The sequence below is a fragment of the Bufo gargarizans genome, chromosome 2 (genome assembly GCF_014858855.1).
Source record: "Bufo gargarizans isolate SCDJY-AF-19 chromosome 2, ASM1485885v1, whole genome shotgun sequence".
Classification (NCBI taxonomy): domain Eukaryota; kingdom Metazoa; phylum Chordata; class Amphibia; order Anura; family Bufonidae; genus Bufo; species Bufo gargarizans.
The window spans coordinates 702,075,965-702,098,750 of NC_058081.1; the positions used below are offsets into that span (position 1 = coordinate 702,075,965).

General features: G+C 47.2%; 1 protein-coding gene across 4 annotated transcripts in view; it reads left to right on the forward strand.

Annotated features, from left to right (window-relative positions):
• The window catches only part of SPEN (spen family transcriptional repressor), an 89,066-nt gene that overhangs the window by 26,936 nt on the left and 39,344 nt on the right, over nt 1–22,786 (forward strand). Inside the window, exon 1 of one of the 4 annotated variants that reach the window (XM_044282484.1) lies at nt 547–721. The exons of the other annotated variants lie outside the window; for them this stretch is intronic. Within the exon in view, the coding sequence (XP_044138419.1) occupies nt 717–721 (5 nt within the window). The 5' untranslated portion in view covers nt 547–716. Of the gene's footprint in view, nt 1–546; nt 722–22,786 lie in introns of those variants that run through there. 4 annotated transcript variants of the gene reach the window in all.

Below are 22,786 nucleotides of genomic sequence, written 5' to 3' on the forward strand. Positions count from 1 at the left end.
GTATGATGAGATTATAGAGTGTGCCGTCTTATTTTTAGTTACTCTTCTTTGTCCCAAGCCATAAAAATGCAGGAAGCCGGAGGCGGGCGCTGCTGCTGCTATCAGCTCTGTGAAGTGTGTCCTCTGTGCGTGGGAATGAACCACAACTGTGGTCCAGGGTGTGTGCTGTGTATCTAGTGTGTGAGAGGTGGTCGCTGAGCGGAGGATGGGGCTCCTTGTTTGGATGTCTGCAGCCAGTCTGGACTGGAATAATCCAGTTTTATTTGGCTGAGTGCCACCTCCCAGGCCGAGTACATTGCACTTCCTCATCCTGGCAGCGTGTAGCATGGTGGGGGAGGGCGAAGCTCTCATTAATGCAAAGTGTGAACTGCTTTCCAATTAACCCGGATATGTTACAAAAAGCCCAGGGAGGGGATTATGCTTAGTCATTTACAAAGTGCACCCTCCTGGATTTACATAGCACGTTTTTTATGCTTTGTGGGCAGATGTGCACCTCTGCAGCTCATCCACTGGGATGTCTCTCCACTGTTAGACTTGTAGCAGGGACTGGTTTTCAGGAATTCCTACTGGCCTCAGAGTTTTTGTGCCCGGCATTAATACATTACATCAGGATAAAGAGCCAGTAGTTACAGAGCCGTCGGTCACCAGTGGTTTTGCTGCCAGAGTGACAGATCTTCCTTTCCAGTGTTGCAAGTATTGCCGGTGCGCTGCGGTGTATGGGGTCAGTATGACAGTCACAGCATTTATCACAGAAATCCAACCCTTTAAGGACAGAGCTATTTTCTGTTATAACTTTTTAATTTATTACATGAGTTTTTTTTTTTTTTTTTTTAATATCGCACATTGTGCTTTTTAATGTCACTAGTTTATATTGAATACAATGTAGTGGAAAACTGGAAATAATTCTAAACTGGGTAGAATTGGGGGAAAAAAAATGCAATTCTGCCATAGCTTTTGGGGTTTTGTTTTTATGCCGTTCCCTATGTGGTAAAACTGACAAGTTACCTTCATTTTCCAAATCTGTACAATCACAGCAATAGCGCATACATATATATATATTAGGGCTGCAGCTAACGATTATTTGAATAATCGATTAGTTGCCGATTAATTTCTACGATTAATCGGCAAAAACGACAAAATTACAAAACAGAGAGGTTTATATGATCTTACTTGAAAAAATATGTTCAAAGGCCATATTAAAACAAATTGTGGACGACACTATTATGGGGGATCTGTGGACGACACTATTATGGGGGATCTGTGGACGACACTATTATGGGGGATCTGTGGACGACACTATTATGGGGGATCTGTGGACGACACTATTATGGGGGATCTGTGGACGACACTATTATGGGGGATCTGTGGACGACACTATTATGGGGGATCTGTGGACGACACTATTATGGGGGATCTGTGGACGACACTTATGGGGGATCTGTGGACGGCGCAGTTATGGAGAGGGGGATCTGTGGACGGCGTAGTTATGGAGAGGGGGATCTGTGGACGGCGTAGTTATGGAGAGGGGGATCTGTGGACGGCGTAGTTATGGAGAGGGGGATCTGTGGGTGGCGTAGTTATGGAGAGGGGGATCTGTGGGTGGCGTAGTTATGGAGAGGGGGATCTGTGGGCGGCGTAGTTATGGAGAGGGGGATCTGTGGGCGGCGCAGTTATGGAGAGGGGGATCTGTGGGTGGCGCAGTTATGGAGAGGGGGATCTGTGGGTGGCGCTGTTATGGAGAGGGGGGATATTGTGCACTGTTATGGGCATAACAGTGCACAGATCCCTTTCCTCATAACAGTGCACAGATCCCCCCTCCTCCCCATAGCAGTGCTATACACAGACCCCCCTCCCATAGCAGTGCCATAGACAGATCCTCCCCCCTCCCCATAGAAGTGCTATACACAGACCCCCCTCCCCATAGCAGTGCCATAGACAGATCCTCCCCCCTCCCCATAACAGCCCCGGCCCCGATGCTTATAAGTCGGACTAATCACGTCTGCATCTTTATTTTACCTTTTTACAATGACGCTCCTGTAACAGCCAGGCAGAGCGGACGGCGGCGTAACGTCACTCACTCACGTGACGCACCTGCTCCGCCCACCTCATGAATGAAGGAGGCGGAGCAGGCGTGTCACGTGAGTGAGTGACGTTACGCCGCCGTCCGCTCTGCCTGGCTGTTACAGGAGCGTCATTGTAAAAAGGTAAAATAAAAATGCAGCGCCCGCCCGCCCGCATAGCAACGAATCGGCGATTATTCGATAACTGGATTTGTCGACAACGAATCCAGTTATCGAATATAATCGAATATAATCGATTACATCGATTAATCGTTGCAGCCCTAATATATATATATATATATATATATATATATATATATATATATATATATATATATATATATATATATATATTACACACACACAGTACAGACCAAAAGTTTGGACACACCTTTTCTTTATTTTCATGACTATGAAGGCATCAAATCTATGAATTAACACATGTGGAATTATATACATAACAAACAAGTGTGAAACAACAGAAAATATGTCATATTCTATCATATTCTATATTCTTCAAAGTAGCCACCTTTTGCTTTGATTACTGCTTTGCACACTCTTGGCATTCTCTTGATGAGCTTCAAAAGGTAGTCACCTGAAATGGTCTTCCAACAGTCTTAAAGGAGTTCCCAGAGATGCTTAGCACTTGTTGGCCCTTTTGCCTTCACTCTGCGGTCCAGCTCACCCCAAACCATCTCAATTGTGTTCAGTCCGGTGACTGTGGAGGCCAGGTCATCTGGCGCAGCACCCCATCACTCTCCTTCATGGTCAAATAGCCCTTACTTTCAAAGTTTTCCCAATTTTTCGGCTGACTGACTGACCTTCGTTTCTTAAAGTAATGATGGCCACTCGTTTTTCTTTACTTAGCTGCTTTTTTCTTGCCATAATAAAAATTCGAACAGTCTATTCAGTAGGACTATCAGCTGTGTATCCACCTGACTTCTCCTCAACGCAACTGATGGTCCCAACCCCATTTATAAGGCAAGAAATCCCACTTATTAAACCTGACAGGGCACACCTGTGAAGTGAAAACCATTTCAGGTGACTACCTCTTGAAGCTCATCAAGAGAATGCCAAGAGTGTGCAAAGCAGTAATCAAAGCAAAAGGTGGCTACTTTGAAGAACCTAGAATGACATATTTTCAGTTGTTTCACACTTTTTTGTTATGTATATAATTCCACATGTGTTAATTCATAGTTTTGATGCCTTCAGTGTGAATCTACAATTTTCATAGTCGTGAAAATAAAGAAAACTCTTTGAATGAGGTGGTGTCCAAATTTTTGGTCTGTACTGTGTATATAATTTTTTATTTTAATACATACATACATTTTTATTTTTTACACAATTTATTTTTTGACCATTTTATTTCTGTTACGGCATTCACCATACGGGATAAATAAATTAATCTGTTAATAGTTTGAACATTTTGGGATGCACAGATAACAGTGCATTTTTTTAAATGTGGTGAAAGAGGGACTTCTGAGTGGGCACCACGTTTAAACCCCAGGTGTCTGCCTTACAGGACCCATTATTTTTTATGACAATAGGCGATTGGCATTGATCATTGTACATGGTTAAAATGTTCTTATCATTGTTTTTGGTCAACTTTGTAGTCTGAAATTATCAGTTGCCATCTTTTTACAATTAATTTAATGCAACTTATTCTTCAGGATATTAGCTGCATGTAAATGCTGCAAGGAGCAGCCGATTGTTGGAAAGAAGCGTTCCTGCCCGACAATCGGCTGCTGTCACTCGTGCCCTTAAAAATCACTGCTCCTGGGCAGCGGAGCGCTCATTTTGCGCATTCATCAGGTGATATGCAGCACCTTTAGGCCAGACACAGACAAGCACATGAACGCATTTTTTTTTTTATATACTTTTTTATACGCATCAGTTCTGTGTTGCGTAAAAAGGGCAGCACGTTCTATAGTCTGCGTTTTCTACACAGCCCTGGTCCTATAGAAGTGAATGGGGCTTCAGTGAAAAACAAACTGCATCCGGAAGCAAGTGCAGAGGCAATGTGTTTTTGCTAGATGTTGTTTGTAAACCATCAGTTTTTTTAATCGCACGCGTGAAAAACGCATCAAAACGCATTGCATCCCCGCAGAATAACGGAACGCAATTACAGACAAAACTGACTGAACTTGCTTGCAAAATGGTGCGAGTTTCACTGAATGCATCTGGACCTAATCCGTCAGGCTCGTGTGAAAGAGGCCCAAGGCTGGAGGACCTATTAAATGACACTGTCTCACAGGGACACACAGCCTTATAAGTCATTATTAATGCTGTTGGATCATGTCAGAGGAGCAGAGGTCAGAATGGGAGCTCACACTGACACATGCAGCAAGTTTCTCGCATTGAACTCGTTCGTCTGGCAGGTTGTTGGGAACACCATTTGTAGGAATGCTCATTCCAGATAATTGGTCCAAAAATCTGGCTGTGTAAATGCAGCTTTACTTACACAATCTTCTAGCAAACAGTTTACCTTTTGTGCAGTTTGTTTTCCATAGTTCAGCAATTAACGATCACCGGTGATGAGCACACAAGCTGTGAAATGCAAATGTGCAAACCTGACAGACTGGCCTTGTTTGTGAAGAAACCAGTCACCACCTACCATTCTTCCTGCTGCTTCTCAGCCTGTTTGCCCTAGTTCCCCTGAATGTGGGTGATGTCTGGGAGACTGCCTGAACTTTTGTCCTTTGTATACTTACTAAGCATGTGGAAATTGCTAATAGAGCAATTCCTTTATAAACTGATACAGCAGAAAATGCTTTCATCATATCCGGATGCGGTCTGCAGCATCATGTCATTCAAGCTTCATCGCCTTTTCCCCTCAGGGTGCTGCCACATATCGCGTTAGTGCTGTGTTTTGTATGTGGCAAAAACCCCAACATGAAGTGCTGTTTTTGTTGCTTTTCCTTCTAGCCAGGGAAAACGCAAAAAACTTGAATTGCATTAATGTTGTTTAATTTTGTAATTAATGTAACGTGTTTGCTGTGTGTGATTTTATAAAAACGCTGATATACGGCTGCACAAACCACACACTTTTTTTTTTTTTTTAATAATGTTGGTCAAGATCTGCTTATTCAAATAAATAGAAAGAGGGGTTTAGGGGGAAAGCTAAAAAAAAAAAAATACCAATACCATACTCGCCCTCGCAATCCCCTGCTGTTTCTGATCTGTTGTTTACTGGGTCCCTGTCGGTCTTTGCTTCTTTGTCTGGTCTTGACACACAGGAAATGACTGGAGACACTGGTCAGCCAATCACTGGCAGAGGCGGTAAATCCTGGCATTTCCTGTGTGTCAAGACCGGACAAGAAAGTAGAGATCAGCAGCCACACAGTAAGCATTGTAACAGGAAAAGTGGGGGATCGGGGAGGATAAGTATCCATTTTTATTTTTATATGCATTTTTTAGCTCCTTCTAAGGAATTTTTTTCACTGGACAACTTTTTTTGTTGTTCTTGGGGACCATAAATGTGTATATAAGCTTGCCTCCATAGAAATCCATGTGAATCAGCCCGTCCTTTGTACCTCTAGCACAGAACCGCGGTTTCCTTTTTGTTGCTGCCCCTCCTTGCACCTATTTTAAGGCTACATTCACACGTCAGTATTTTTCTATAATCCGAATTTCGGTCCGTTTTTTGCGGATCCGTTCCTGAAAATTTTTCCGTATGTCATCCGTTTTTTGCGGATCCGCACAAAACGGAAACATGTATACATTTCAATAATCAAATAAAGTTGTTTGGATTTCTTTGAAAAAAAATTGAAAAAAAAAAAATTTGCTATGCGTTTCCAGGAACGGATTCCGCAAAAAACGGATGACATACGGAATGACATTCGAATGTCTTCTGTTTTTTGTGGATCCATTGACTTTGTATTGTACCAGGATCCGAATTTTGCGGAAAAGAATAGGACATGTTTTATATTTAAACGGACATGCGGAACGGAACAACGGAAACTGTGCTGTCCGATTTTTTTTTTTTCCAGGACCCATTGAAAATGAATGGGTCCAGATCTGGTCCTGATCTGTTCCGCAAAAAACGGAACAGATCAGGAAAGAAAAAACGGACGTGTGAATGGACCCTAAAGATGTTATCAAACCTATTTCAAAAGCTCCCCAAAGCCCCTACATGTGTTAAAAAAAAAAAAGTCATAGGGCTGCAGCTATCGAGTATTTTATCTATTAATCCAACGATTAATCGAGTACTCTAATAACAAAAACGAATTAAAATAAGGTTTTTCTTTATAAAAACTCATCAGGCCCCTCCCCTGCCATCAGCTGCCCTCTCCCTTCCCTCAGTGCCATTAGCTTGCCCCTTCAGTACCATTATCTCCCCCTCCTAGCCATGTCCCTAGCGCCAGTGAAATAAAATACTTACCTCTCCTGTAGGGGCGCCGCTACAGCTCCTCCATCTTCTCCAAGCGTTGTCCTGACGTCAGACAGCGTTGGCTCATGGTTCGAGCTTACGTCAGGATACAGTGCAGTGTGGACCGGCGGGTGACCACAGAGCGGTGAGTAATAGAAAGTGCTTCACTCCCACTCCGTGGTCACATGACAATTTGCATCAAGGATTTTTTGTGTCGAATTACTTGATGCTAAATCCCCCACTGTTTCCAGAACTGCCGCTCTCCAGTTAGTGTTTACCACTGAGGCCAGTGATTGCCTGCAGTGGTCACGTGCTTTATACGGCTACATCACCACTGCAGCCTTGTTAATGCAGATTGGCTGTGAAGACTGGAGCAGCCAGGTGTTTAAGTGGTGAGTATACGTAGGGGTGGGCGATATAAACGATATACGATATTATCACCATAAATTCGGGTAACGCTATAGATTTAGTCTATATCGTCATATCGCGATAGATGACCACTGAGCGGTAGTGAATTGAAAAAGCTTCTCACTCACCGCTCTGTGGCCTCCCAACTCTGCACCGCGCTGCACTGGCCATGCGTGCACACATCGTCAGTGCGCTGGCTGACACGGCGTGTGACGCCAGGTCCCTCCCAGTGCATGCTGGGAAGAAGACACGGTTCGTCTCCTGCAGGCTCCCATCAGCCAGCCGTGCACGCTGCAGTAAAGGTAAGTATATTAGCAGGGGTCCGAATCTACCGGGGGAGGGGTGGATAGCATGGGGCTGATGGCGCTAGCGTGGGGGCATAGATGATGATGATGACATGTAATTTGTATACACATACAGAAGAAAATAATATATCGCTCACAGGAGCGCCATTGCCTTCACAAACAGCTGATCGGCGGGGGTCCTGGGTGTCTGACCTCCACTGATCAGATACTGGTGACCTATCCTAAGTATAGGTCATCAGTAGGCGTGAGCAAATCGACTTCAGATGAAACATCTGAAGTCTATTCACATAAAACTTTGTTCTAATACTGTACGGAGCAGGAGCTCAGATTTCCCGAGTTTGGGATTTTTTTATTTTTTTTTACAGTACAAATTCATTTATGAAGTTATTGCGCGAAGTCTCGCGAAGCAATAACTTTGGCTCATCAGAGCCAATACATTTGAATACTGTACAGAGCTCCTGCTCTGTACAGGATTAGAATAAAGTTTTATGCGAATCGCTCATCTCTAGTAATTTGTATTAAAACGTCAGAAAACCCCTTTAACAATCGGATCACCACAATAAACAAATGTTTTCTTGTTTGGTGGCTAATTAATGGCATGTTTGCATAGGCCAGTTATCCATCTTGGTCACTGTGCAGAAGAGACAAAGGAAGATTCAAGTGGATGTTGAATTCTTGAGTTGCTTTTAACGCATTTCAAGAACAGATAGTTCTCAGATCTGATAAAGAGAACCCCCCCCCCAACCATCACGTTTAATTGACATGTCTAATTATCTGGTATATCTACTGTGACTAATTTCTCTGCATGGGTCTAGTCCGGCTTCAGGATTACAACCAGTAACCTATATCCCATTGACGGTGTTCATCCTTACCCCGGATAATGAAGACAGTAATGTGATTAAGTAGGAGCAGTCCGGTCAGCCATTGCCTGATCCGCTCAAGGCTTGCTTATTGTACAGAGTGGAATAAAACCTGCGGGAATTTTACAGCCACACACCTTAGCTAGCAAGCTCTTTCTCCCTCCATATACAATCTCACTGGTTTTAGCCAATCGTTACCTCTGTTAGTGACCTTCTTCCCCAAGGACACGCTTCACGTCAGAACGTATTGAGAAAGAAATTTCCACTTTTCTGTGACTTGTGAACTTGATGATTCAGAGGTTATAGTCCTAACGCACAGTAATTGATGCCACCGTCACTGGGTATTGTCATCATCTTTCTCCTCACACCCACTTTTTTTTTTTAATTAGCTATATTTACACTTGAGATTACAGACATGTTAAATCACCAGCACAAATCTAGTTTTCCCACAAGCCATGGAACATGCTACCCTTAGTTCCCGTGTGACATCATCAAAATATGAGTTGTGAAATGCCAACTGGTTGGTGGCTGCATTTTCACGTTACCGTATATAAAAGGTATTAGGAATGAGGTCAGTGTGACAGATCATCATCCTGCTAGTGTGTGTACTTGTAGGTATGTGATATGTGTCACCAGGGCATTTCTAGACTGTCGCAAATATGTCTAGAAGAATGAAAGTAATGTGTTCATGTTAAAATGTGCAGATTTAATGTAACGTTCATTTAGCCGACTATGCCGTTATTTCGCTTCCATTCATCCAGGAAATAAACATGGACCTGGTCAATCCTCCAAAAAGTGATCGAGCACAGTAAAAGGTTTATTAGCTTGGATGATTTTCTAACGTCTTTGGTGCCACTAGGAGTTTTCCATCCATGGACACAATGTTCTACAGAAAGCAATCAATGGGGGTTTATTTACAAAGTGGGCCGATCTCCAATAGTGGAATACCTTAGGGTATGTTCACATATGCGTCACGAACTCCAGGAGTCTGTTGGCTAGGGCTGAAACGATTACTCGATTGAATCGAGGATTCTCTGTGTAAAGGGACCTTTACACAGGGACAATATTACAGCAGATTGTCAGGAAGGAAGCGTTCCTTCCCAACATTCTGCTCCTCGCTAGTGGAGGGGACTGGTGAATTTACATGCAGCGATCTCCTCCAGAGATGGCGCAGAGCGGTCGCTAATGCAGTCGCTCTTCCCCATAACAACTCGTTTCCCAGCAGCGGTTCATGTTTACACAGCACCATCTGTGATCCAATTACCTGATGAACAAGTGTTCTGCTCGTTCATCGGGTAACTGGCAGTACATTTACGCTGCCCGATCATCGCTAAGGAGCGTTACTGTGAACGTTTGTTAGCGATAATCTGTGCTATTCTCTGCCCGTGTAAAGGGCCCTTTAGGTGTGTCAGTCACTGATATTTGTCTGCAGGGGCGGTATTAAAGAATCTGTCACCACATACCTTGAAATAAATGCAGCTGACATGATGATACACAGCCCAAATACAGAGAAATAGGCCATTTCATTTTCTGCAAATTAGCCACTCGGTGCAGCGATGGCATTGCCGGTGCACCCGAGGCTCTGCCCGTTTACTTTGCCGGTAACTCCCACCTTCTTTTAGCTATTCATGGAGACACTGAATAAGTTGCTGAGCAGTACTGCATCGTACACTGCTTCCTGCCTTATTACATGTACTTTAAAGGAGATTGCCAGTCTATATATAAATTTATGACCATAAACCATAATCTTTGTTTAAGTTGATTGCCCCGGTATTGGCCATGTCACATGGCAAGTTGGAATCCTCTGCAGGTTGCAAGATGGCGTCTGTCACGTGACTTCATGTGACCGCTTCCTCCACCTTCAAGTGTTCCTTGACAACTAGACGTATGTGTCTGTCAGATACAGGGATTCTGCTGCCTGCACAATGGCAGATACCGGGGCAGCTGTGAGCCTTTATCTTTAGAGCGGAGGTACAGTAGTCAGCATCAGTAATGTTATGTGTACAAATATTAGTTTATGGGCCTTTTACTAATTTCTCTATACATTGGCCAACCCCTTTTAACGACCGTGTCGGCCATACTGCTTTCAGCTCTTTTATTTTAGTCTGCATATAAATGGACATGGTTGCTATTAAAAGTTCCCACAAAACCTCTTTCCCTTAGTTCTCTGGGTACTGACCTCCACCCAGTTTTCATGTGGAGGTTTCCACATCTGTCATTTTTTGTGAGGCGGAGACCATGTTCAGGAGTGTTTGTCACTCATTTGCAATGTTTTTTTATTTCATGATCCACCCAACCAGAAAGACCAGAATGACTAGATAACCCTACACAACCTTTAGCAATGGCTGATGTCTGCACACGGTGCTCCACAGGGACTGCAGATACTGTAGAAAGCAGGCGGTCCTTATGAATTTTCACCACCTTAAGATTGTCAGTTTAGGTTCCATCTTGCTCCGGTTGGCAGTGGTGCTCCCTAGCATCATCCTGCAAAGAGCCACTTTTTCTAAATGCTAAGCTGGCCAAACTTATTAGAGAAATTAGGTCTGTGTGTAGGGGGTCTGCTGACTAACACCCCCCACTCCATCATTTGAATATCTGCCGCTTGGTGAGGTAAGCTGTTGTCGGTTCAGTCTGGTGGTGGCTTTCTTGTATCTCCCCATTTAGGACGCATGCATGCACTGTCAATCTGTATGGCCCAGCTTGGGGCCATGATAAGCCCTGATTGATAGTGTAGCAAGTTGGACGGCAGTCGTTGAAGTTGCCTTTAGGGTCCATTCACACATCCGTTTTTTCTTTCCTGATCTGTTCCGTTTTTTGCGGAACAGATCAGGACCAGATCTGGACCCATTCATTTTCAATGGGTCCTGGAAAAAATTGGACAGCACAATGTGTGCTGTCCGTTTAAATATAAAACATGTCCTATTCTTTTCCGCAAAATTCGGATCCTGGTTCAATACAAAGTCAATGGATCCGCAAAAAACGGAAGACATTCGGATGTCATTCCGTATGTCATCCGTTTTTTGCGGAATCCGTTCCTGGAAATACATAACCCATTTTTTTATTTTTTTTTCAATTTTTTTTCAAAGCAATCCAAACAACTTTATTTGATTATTGAAATTTATACATGGTTCCGTTTTTTGCGGATCCGCAAAAAACGGATGACATACGGAGACATTTTCAGGAACAACGGATCCGCAAAAAACGGACCGAAAATCAGGATATAGGAAAATACTGACGTGTGAATGTAGCCTTACACATCTGATGCAAACAATTGGTGGCACAGTCGCAGAATATCCAGACATGCTGAATTTTATGTCACCATTCACATGTCGCAGACAACTTCTCATACATGCGACTTGGCTGTGTTTTCAGTTCTAAAATAGTTGTGCAACACTTCACCGTACCCTAAAAGATCCGATTACGGGTTACATTTACTCATTTGTTGGACGATTGGTGGGGAGTTTAGACAGGCTGGTGATCAGCTGAATGGGTGTTCCTGCAAGCATGTGAGGGGTGACTGTCAGGCAGATCCTTTACCACCTCGACCTACGTGAGCGCAATGTCGGCTGCACAGGGCCATTAATGATGCTGCTGGGCGCTCTACCCGGCTGCTTTATTGGTGAGTATTTTTTAATTTCATGTGAATAGTGGGTTGAGAATACTTATGGCTTTTCCTCTGCTGTGAACATGCGCGGTTTTCATTCGGAGACGCTCAGCCTGACAGTATTGCAGTTCCCCCGTGTTCTCGGCAAGGTCGCTGCCTAAAATCTGATATCTGGCAGCTGGCACTGTCGTATTCTGTTTTTCTACATCTTTCTGGTTTTATCTATACAATCACTAGCAAATTCTGTCAGCAGAACTAGTCAGACTGGTTCCTGTTTTCACCTTGGGTTTTATGATTTGCTTTCTATGCACTTATTATATAAATAGCATCCTTTAAAGGGGTTCTCTCACTTCAGTAAGTGGCATTTATCATGTAGAGAAAGTTAATACAAGCCACTTACTAATAGACTGTTATTATCCATATTGCTTATTTTGCTGGCTGGATTAATTTTTCCATCACATTATACGCTGCTCGTTTCCATGGATATTCTGCAATCCATCAGTAGTGGTCGTGCTTGCACAATATAGGAAAAAGCACTAGCCTCTGTGCGCTCCCATGGTCCCGGCCACCAGAGAGCCTGACGCTTTTTCCTAAATTGTTTAAGCAGGACCACTAGTGATGGATTGCAGGGTGGTCTGTAACCATGGAAACGAGCAGTGTATAATATGATGGAAAATGAATCCAGCCAGCAAAGGAGGCAATATGGACGATAATACATTAGTAAGTGCCTTGTATTACCTTTCTCTACATGATAAATACCACTTAATGAAGTGAGACAACCCCTTTAAGCTTGGTTTATATCTTAAAGGCAATTTATTATTTCAAGCCATATGACCTTCCGAAGCTAAAGTGGTACTTGTCTAAGGACCCCCATGCACATTACACTTGTTTTAGCGTGATCGGCCAATAATCTTATTTGTATGGGCAGTTCCCGACTCTTTCCTGATAGATTTTGGGGAAAGAGAGGATCAGGCATGTTGAAGGCTACTTTCCCACTGGCGTTTTTGTTTCTGTTTGTGAGATCCGTCTAGGGCTCTCACAAGCGGTCCAAAACGGATTAGTTTTGCCCTAATGCATTCTGAAGGGGAAAGGGTCAGCTCAGAAGGCATCAGTTTACCTCCGATCAGTCTCCATTCGGCTCTGGAGGCTGTTTGCAGCGTTTTGCTGTCCGCCTGACGAAGCGGAGCCATGTAAGTCCGTTTTAACTGACCCAATAGAAAACACATCCGTCCTCCATTGACTTTCAATGGTGTTCAAGACGGATCCGTTTTGGCAATGGTAAATATAATACAAACGGATCCGTTCTAAACGGATGCATGCGGTTGTATTATCTGTGCGGACCCGTCTGTGCAGATCCATAACTGATCCGCACCAAACGCGAGTGGGAAAGTAGCCGAATTTCAACACCTGATCCCTAAATCTACAGTGGAGTCGCCGACACAGATGTGAACAATCCCTAATGAGAAACAAAGTTGTGTCCATCAAAGTTACCTAATTTTATTTTTTAGTGCTGGGGGCGCCTCTCCTGCTCAGACCTGTGTACAGGTAGTTTACTCCCATCTGCAAACCCACATATTAATTAAGGGACCTTTGTTATTTTTGGTGCTATTTTAGTAAAGAGCGTAACAGGATTAATTGGTGTAAATTAGAAGATAATTGAGAAAAAACATGTTTTCCCTACATCTGTCCATTAGCACCAATCGTAATGAATACTTTAGCATGTGTAGTAAAACATGGTGAATAGTCTTTAGTGAAAATATGCAGCTATTGGGTAACGCTCATGCCGACAGCGAGCCGCGTTCCTGTAAACTGCTCTCTGCACTTAAAGCCACATGTTTCCTGTGATGTTCCTAAGCTCCCCCTAGTGGTGGCTGCAGGTAGACAGAAATAATAATTTAAAACAGTATTCTGGTTATAACAAGTTATTCCCTATCCACAAGATAGGGGATAGCTATCAGATCAGTACCTGTACCCTGTGGAGCCCCCCATCCTGGAGCAGCTCTTCAGAAATGCGCGCCGCCGCTCCATTCATTTCTATTGGAGCGCTGTAGATAGCCGACTGCTGTACTCAGCTACCGCCAGCGCTTCCATAGAAAGGAATGGAGCCGCGGCGCTCTTTGTTATAACTGGAATACTCCTATATATAGTGGTCTTGTTTCTCATAATTGATTGGGGTGACATAGGTCTGACATCTATCAGGAAGTGATGACATTTTCTAGTGATATGCCATGAGTTTAGAAGATGGGATTAACCCTTTATCTATGCAGAGGGTTTGTAGTTTTATATCAGAAAACTGTTCCAATCCCTCTATATCCCTGCGGATATGCTGTAAATATCTCTGATCTGCACCAATTGTTGAGCCTAAGGGTCCATTCAGACGTCCATAGTGCATTGCGGACCCGCAATACACCCGGCCCGACACCCCATAGAACTGCCTATTCTTGTCTGCAATGCGGACAAGAAGAGGACATGTTCTACTTTTTTCCGGCCCCATAGAGAATTTGCAGAACGGATGCGGACCCATTATAAGGACGTGTGAATGGAGCTTAATTATGACCTGCTGATAAAAGGTTTGCAAGCTGCAAATGCTCTGGTACCAAAAGTAAGTGGCTTGACCAGAATTAATTATATATGGTTATAGCTGCTCTGATGTCTCCCATACCAGCACACATGAAAAAGAAGATATCCTGCTCCTTCATCTCTCACTAGTTGGGAAGTCTGTGTTGCATATTCCATCATACACGGCAGGAAGAATAGTGCAGCACACAGTACTATTTTCCCATGAAAACAGAAACCTAAGTGGAAACTGCTGGACCCCATTACAAGTTGTGACTAGAGCGACAGATCCAGCACTGTGTTGTGGTTTATTTTATGATGGAAACTACACCTTAACTACCTCAGCAATGTGCCGGAAACCTGTAAAATAGCTCTTTGCTTCATTCAGATTTAAAGAAATTTGAGATTTAAAACTAGATGCATATCCTGTATTATATTTCTAAATTTAGTAGCAGTTTTAATATATTTGTCATTTATATGTTTCCTTTAATTAGCACAGCAAATCTTTCTGATCGGCTGAGGTACAGTGTAGGTACAGTGAGAGCAATGTATTGGTGTTAAAATAACTACAGCATTGGTCTGTATGAGCTGCTTGTATCTGGGTATGGGAAATACCAGTTTGTGTTTATACTAGGTTTTGGAGGTTTGGACCTATATGAAGACAATTACTGTACAATAAAGGCTATGGACGCCTTTGGTAACATTTTTATATTATAATTTTCCAATTCGACTTGATTAAAAATTCTCAACAGTTTTTCAGTGCAGACTCAGTGAAACCCTTCAGAGATCTGATACGATAACTTGATTTGTATCCCTTAGAGAGAATTTATCATGCCAGTTTTCAGTGGAGGGAGGCTGGGGGAGGACGCTATGGAGTTCATGGGCAATTAACACCAACAAATGACTCACACAAGTGAGTACCCGTGCCAAACCCGCACGCAAAGTAGAACACCAAAAAGGAGGGATGGGTGGCACAAAAGAATATGGATAAGTATAAACTTTATTAGGTCTTCAACGAGACAATAAAAATAGAGTACAGATAGGAGATAATATTGAGGTGGATACAGAGCACACTGGAAAAAGTATATACATATAAACACGGCACCACTGATGTATAAACACGTACATATATTAAAGGAAAAGCCGGACTAATAAAATCATCCAAATAGCGTCATAAATAACATGAACCGGATACCTAAAAGGTATATATTAAGACAAAGCCACACTGACAATCCAGAATGGAGATCCAGAATGATACAAACAATATAAAGTGCATAGTGCAACCATATATACAACCTGGATAACTACAGAACAACTAACCACAATGGAGCCATGGCATAAGTACCTGAGTGGTGAACCGAAACCCCAACGCGCGTTTCACGTAAAGCTTCTTCAGGGGGAGAAGGTATTTGTGTGAACACATACCTTCTCCCCCTGAAGGTATGTGTTCATATACCTTCTCCCCCTGAAGAAGCTTTACGCGAAACGCGCGTTGGGGCAGTTGGTGTTCTACTTGGAGTTCATGGGCAGTGGGGGAGGACGCTATGGAGTTCATGGGCAGTGGGGGAGGACGCTATGGAGTTCATGGGCAGTGGGGGAGGACGCTATGGAGTTCATGGGCATGCTCCTGCCCCTAGAGGCTCTGTTCTCCCACCTCATTCCACGCCCCGCTGTCCTTGATTGATAGGCCAGTGTTCATCTTCCCCTGCCGGCCCTGTGTGCTGGTTAAACGTCACTGCGCAGGCGCGAGACTAAGGCTCCTTTCACACTAGCGTTCGCTGGTCCGCTCGTGAGCTCCGTTTGAAGGGGCTCACGAGCGGACCCGAACGCAGCCGTCCAGCCCTGATGCAGTCTGAATGGAGCGGATCCGCTCAGACTGCATCAGTCTGGCGGCGTTCAGCCTCCGCTCCGCTCGCCTCCGCACGGACAGGCGGACAGCTGAACGCTGCTTGCAGCGTTCGGGTGTCCGCCTGGCCGTGCGGAGGCGTGCGGATCCGTGCGGATCCGTCCAGACTTACAATGTAAGTCAATGGGGACGGATCCGTTTGAAGATGCCACAATGTGGCTCAATCTTCAAGCGGATCCGTCCCCCATTGACTTTACATTGAAAGTCTGGACGGATCCGTCCGAGGCTATTTTCACACTTAGCTTTTTTTTGGTCATTTTAATGCAGACGGATCCGTTCTGAACGGAGCCTCCGCCTGCATTATTATGAGCGGATCCGTTCAGAACGGATCCGCCCGAACGCTAGTGTGAAAGTAGCCTTACCCAGCACACAGGGCCGGCAGGAAGATGGAGACGAAAAAAAAAAGACAAATCACTGAGCCCAGGCTGCACATAGGTGGCCATGTGAGTTGCTATAGTCACCACATCACGGGACGAGCCTCATATCAGAGGCCACGTACACGCAGGCTGTCCCCTCCTCTGTCACCGTGGTGACTACATCCATTACCTGCGTGTCAAGCTTTTTTCCTGCACGGATCTCCGGGGAGATCTGAAAAGACCAGAGGAAGAAAGGAAAGACAATAGCAGGAGACCAAGGAGTAGGCATGTGGCTGTTTGCCTGCTGGTTCTGCTTCTCTCCTGGAAGTGTCTGCTGCTTATGGTACCCGCTCCTGGCACTGTAGTGGGTACCAGATGTGGGCTGTTACAGTGGGGGCATGGATACAGTCAATGCCAGGCTTCCGCGATGATCTAGAGCGCTGTATCAGTGCAGCACGTGCCAGGATTCATGGCGTGGGCTGCAAGGACTAAAAAGGAATTGAGCATGGTGCTCTGATACAGCGCTCCAGAAGAAAAACAATCAATGCCTATTTAAAATAAATAAATCATTGGACACTAAAGGGTGAATTAACCCCTTCTCGACCTCCCCGCAATGCTCCCATGGCCCAAGCGGCTTTCCCGTGCGGAGTTCAGGGAAGCCGTTAGTTTTCTCTAATGCAGTCTGTAGATCGCTGCTCCCATACAATATTGTGATTAATGCAGTAGTGTATGGGAAATTCCTTATATTTCAGTGAAGCACTGCCACCTGCAGGGCTCAGTAGGAACTACCACTCTATTAGGGCTCATGCACACGGCCATAAATGTTTTGCAGTTTGCAAAGCACAGATCTCGGCCTAGTGCATGCCACCATTTATTTTTTAACTTCTGTATAAATGCCATTTCTCGTGCTTTTTTCCATTGGGGGACACAGACCATGGGTATAGCTTAGAGGTATTAGTAGGAGGGACACTATGCAAATGAAAGAGCTCCTCCTCCTCGGGCTATACCCCCAGACTCCACCAGGAGGAACTCAGTCTTTGCTTAGTGTCTGGTGAAGGAGGTTGACACTCTCTGATTCTACTCCTTTTTGTTATTTTTATTCTAGATGGGGACACAGGTCGGCATGGCGCCTTCCTGGTCTCCCGTGGAGTGCCCGCCGCCGTCTTTGGGACGTTGCCTGGCTGCCTCCATTTCCCCCCAAGAAGATAAGTGGATCCGGGCTCGACCTGTTAGCTCCGGCATCCCACCAGCTGCTGGGACGCCTGCTGCCTACCCTCCTCCAGAGCACTGTTCTCCTGGATTGGAGTCAGAAGTCTGAAGAGGCGCATCCCTGCTGGTCTGGACATCGAGGGAGCATGCTGAGCAGATAAGTGTTGCACAATCCCTCCCCCTCCCTCTGTGTCTATTTGTCTGTGGCTGCCTGGGTGAGCTTGAAGAAGGATCCTGATGGGGCACTTTCTTCATTTTGGCACTGGAGTACTGGCATCTCTTCCCCTTAAACTGTGGGCTTCAGCGCTTCTCTCGTCGGGCCTTGGCTGCTGCGCTCCCTCAGCGCCCGCCGGCAGGCCGCTCCTCCACGTGGTGCGCTTATTTTCGCGCATATTTTCGCGCGCGCGCGCTTATTTTTCGTGCGCGCGCTTATTTTCGCGCGCTTTTTTCGCGCCATAATGACGCGTTAGGGGAGGCGGAGCCTCGGCATGCCGCTCTGACTCTCCTTACACCGGAGACTCTGTTTGCTCATGGCCGTGCAGCTCCTCATCACTCTACTCCGTTTTGTGCCAGGCAAGCTGGTAGCTCAGTGGTACTGCTGCTGTTGCCCCATGTCCAGGCTTTCTGAGTTCAAAGCCCCTTTCAGCCTTCAAAAATTGTTTATATTATTCTAGATGGGGACACAGGTCGGCATGGCGCCTTCCTGGTCCCCCGTGGAATGCCCGCTGCCGTCCTTGGACGCTGCCTGGCTGCCTCCATTGCCCCCCAAAGAAGACAAGTGGATCCGGGCTCGACCTGCAGCTCCGGTATCCCACCAGCTACTGGGTCTCCCGCTGCCACCCTCCACCAGAACACTGCACTCCTGGACAAGGAGTCAGAAGCCTGATGAGGTGCATCCCTGCTGGTCCTGGAGTCGAGGGAGAAGTTCTGCAGGAGCAGATAAGTATTACCTGCATCCCTGCCTTACCCCCCTCCTCCACGTCCCTGAGGGCCTGCGGTCCCCGCTTGGGCATCTGCCATGTCCAGCGCGGCCGCTAAATTGGTCTTAGTCACCAAGGCAACCATGTCCTTTAATCCTGTGGCGCTAACGACTCCATCTCTCTCAGTGGTCCCCACAGTGGGTGACTGACTACGAAGAGGCAGCGTGAGCGGCAGCATCCCACCTCGGATGTCTCTGTCTCTCTACCCCCCTCACCTCGCCGGTGGCGCTTGCGGACTGCTCTTCCCCCTCCCTAGGGAGAGTACTCCGAAGGAGAATTATCCGGCTCGGACGAGCCACGTCCTTTTTGGACTATAGGGCATTTTCAAATCCTGTGACGCCAACCACCTCTCTAAGTGGTTTTCCACAGAAGACGCCCGAATACTAACAGGGAGCGTGAGCAGCAGCATCCCTCCTCGGATGGCTCTGGCTCTCCCCCCCCCCCCCCCCTCGTCTAGAGGCGCGTTCGGGCGACTCTCCCCTCCCTTAGGGAGCGCAAGTCTGAAGGAGAATTTCCGGCTCTGATTAGGTCATGGAGCGGGACCCCTCGCCTAAGCTCTCCACCAGGGTGGCTGACTTAGTGGTGACTGTCTGAGACACCTTTATTCTCCAAGGGGATTCTCCTCCTTCCACTGGTCAGGAGTTCCCCCTTTTTCCGTCCAGGCAGTCGGAGACTACCATGTTCCCGGTCCATGAGGGATTTTTCCGCGGTCATGTCCAGGGCCTGGGGTGGTCTTAATAAGGTTCTCGACCACCCAGCGCATGAATATACTTTCCTTTCCCTGCTGACGGCGAGGAGAGGTGTCTCCTCCCCCTAAGGTGGATCCTCCGGTGGCCGGATTAGCCAATTATGTGGCCCTTCCTGTCTTAGTCAGTTCCTCTTTCCAGGATGCTGTAGACAGACGCATAGACTCTCTTCCAGGTCCTTTTTTCGCTGGCAGCGCGTCCCTGTGACCTACCTTTCACTCAGCAGGGGTAGCCAGTGCTCTCTCGGTGTGGTTACAACACCACCACCAGGAACTGGCGGTACGAGATGCGGCTACTAACACACTGGAGTTGGTTCTCCAGATGTCTCAGGCTTCTAACATTCTTTGCGAAGCTTCTAGGGACATTGTTTCCCTCTTTGCCCGCAGGTTGGCCATCTCTGTCACTCAGCGCGAAGAGATCTGATTGAAGGTGTGGGACGCTGACGCCTCCACCAAGCGTTCCCTTGCTAATCTCCCCTTTGGGGTTTCCAGGCCTTGTGGGGATCAGCTGGACGAGTTCGTCTCTGCATGCCTTTTGCCGTTTCTCATCTGGTAGGCCGTCGCCTGCTTCCTCCGCCGGGGGTCTCAGGTCGCCCGCAAAGAGGCCTTCCTTTGCACCAGCCTTCCCGGCACTAGAGGGCCCAGTCAGCCCGCCCTGCTGCTCCTAGGCCTATCACATGTCCCGATTGCGGAATCCCACCATCGATTCCTGCGCTTCGCCATTATGGGTCGACACTGTCAGTTTGTCGCCCTTCCTTCGGGTTGGCGACCACCCCGCGGGTCCTTGCCACGGTCCTGGACCGCTCATGGCGCTTCTTCGTACCAGGGGCATTCCTTTGCTGCCCTGTCGGGACGATATCCGGATAGAGGCCCCCCTCTCTACCGCAGACCACGGACAGCGTCCGGATCACTGTTCAGACCCTGGAACGGTTCGGCTGCCTGGTAACTTTCCCAAACTCCTGCCTCTTCCCGTCCCAGAGGCTCTCCTTCCGGAGAGTGATTTTGGACACCTCGGCTGCCAAAGTATTCTACCAGCCTTCAGGTCCTCCCAGGTCCAGGGGGCAGTGTCGCATCTGCTGCGCTCCCCGTGCCTCTCCATTCGGGAATACTTGCAGGTCCTGGGTCTTATGGTAGCCTCTTTCGAGGCCTTTCCATATGCCCAGTTTCACACTCGCCTGGCGCAACAGGAGATCCTTTACCTTTCAGCGGGTTCGGGCAGTTCTCCCTTGGTGGCTGTTCCCAAAGAACCTGAGGTCGGGGAGTTCCTTTCTCGCATTCTCCTGGACGATCGCCGCCACCGATGCCAGCATCCTGGGTTGGGGGGGCGTTTTCCAGTCTCGCACGGTTCAAGGAATTTGGCCGGCGGCAGAGTCTCGCCTTCCAATCAACTTTCTGGAATTGAGGGCGATTTTTTCCGCTCTCTCTCTCCTATTGGACCTCTCTCCTTGCGGGCCTCCCAGTGCGGGTTCAAACGGGCAATGCCGCGGCCGTGGCCTATATCGACCATCAGGACGGGACCCGCAGCCGGATGGTGATGCAGGAGGTGAAGTGAATTCTGACGTGGGCGGAGACTCACGTTCCGGTGTTGTCAGCAGTTTGCATTCCAGGAATGGACAACTGGACAGCGGACTTTCTAAGCCACAACACGGTGGATCCAAGCGAGTGGTCTCTGCATCCAGAAGGGTTCGAAGAAATCTGCCACAGATGGGACCGTCCGGATGTGGACTTAATGGCGTCCGGGTTCAACAACAAGATCCCAGTGGTCCTGGCTCGCGCCCGAGATCCGGAGGCGTACGGATGGATGCGCAGGTGTCTCCGTGGCAGGACTTCAGCCTCCTCTGTTTTCCTCTCCTGCCAAAGGGTCTACGCCAGTTCGAGGCGGAAGGGACTCCGACCGTTCTCATCACCCCAGAGTGGCCTCGCCGCGCGTGGTTTTTCGGACGTGGCTCGGTTGCTGGCGGACGCCCCATGGCCTCTTCCCGACGGACAGGACTTACTGTCTCAGGGCCCGTTCTTCCACCGGAATTTGCGGTCTCTTCGTTTACCGGCGTGACTGTTGAAACCGCCATCCTGATAAAGATGGGGTTCTCGGATTCAGTGGTTAGGACCATGATCAGTCCGGGGAAGTCTTCTTCCTCCCGGATTTACTATCGTACCTGGATGGCCTTCCTATCCTTTTTTGAGGGTTCGGGGTTCCCTCCCCTTCGGTTTTCCATCTTGATGTTACTGTCTTTTCTTCAGTCGGGGCTTGTGCAGGGACTGTCGCTTAGTTCCCTGTAAGGTCAGGTTTCGGCGCGGGCCGTCAGAGGTCCCTTGCTCTTAAGGGTCCGGTGGTGACCTTTCTTCGGGGGTGGCGCATTCGGTTCCCCGTATGTTCCCCCTTTGTCTCCTTGGGATCTCAATTTGGTTCTGCGCGCTCTGCAGTCGGCTCCCTTCGAGCCTTTGAGGAGGGTCTCTCTGACTGTTCTCATCTGGACTTCCTTGTGACCATAGCTTCTGATACAGCTACATAGCGTAGTGATTAAAGTTCTGGGCTATTATGCAGTGGCTGTGAGTTCACGTCCCATCACGAGCTTTTAGGTCAGACTGGTGTCGAAGCTGGCCGCTCTTTCCTGTCAGGAGCCTTAATGGTTTTCCTCCAGGATTAAGTTGTGCTCCGTCCAGTCCCCTTCTTTTTGCCCAGGGTGGTCTCTCCCTTCCGCCTTGATGAGGATCTTGTCCTGCCTTCCTTTTGTCCTTCTCCGGCTAACCCCAGGGAACGCACTCTGCATTCCCTGGATGTTGTACGGGTCCTGAAGGTGTGTCTCGCGGCTACTGCTTCCGTCCGCCGTTCTTGGCGCTCTGGATCTGCTTGGCTATTTCCGCGGCTTGTCACGCTTGTGGTGGAGTTCCCCCGGCTAGAATTGCCGCTCACTCCATTGGGGCGGAGGGGGCTTCCTGGGCAAGACGCAGTCGTGCCTCTGCGTCTCAGCTGTGTACGGCGGCCACCTGGTCGTCCTTGCATACCTTTGCAAATTTTTGTCAGTTGCATTCACTGGCTTCGGCTGATGCGGCTTTGGCCGCAGGGTTTTGCAGGCTGTGGTTCCTGTTTGACCGTTGGGGCGTTCCTCCTGGCGGTGCTGATATTTTTTCCCACCCCATGGACTGCTTTTGGACGTCCCATGGTCTGTGTCCCCCAATGGAAAAAAGCACGAGAAAAGGAGATTTTTGTGAAACTCACCTGTAAAATCTTTTTCTCGTCTTTTCCATTGGGGGACACAGCTCCCACCCATTATTCCTGTTGCAGGAGGGGTCTTTAGTTCAGTTTTTCTGTTTCTGGTTGGACCTTATGGCTTGGTCCGATGGTTTCCATGATTTTTTCTTGCTCCTTCTCCTACTGCTTGTGCAACGCCTGAGTTCCTCCTGGTGGAGTCTGGGGGTATAGCCCG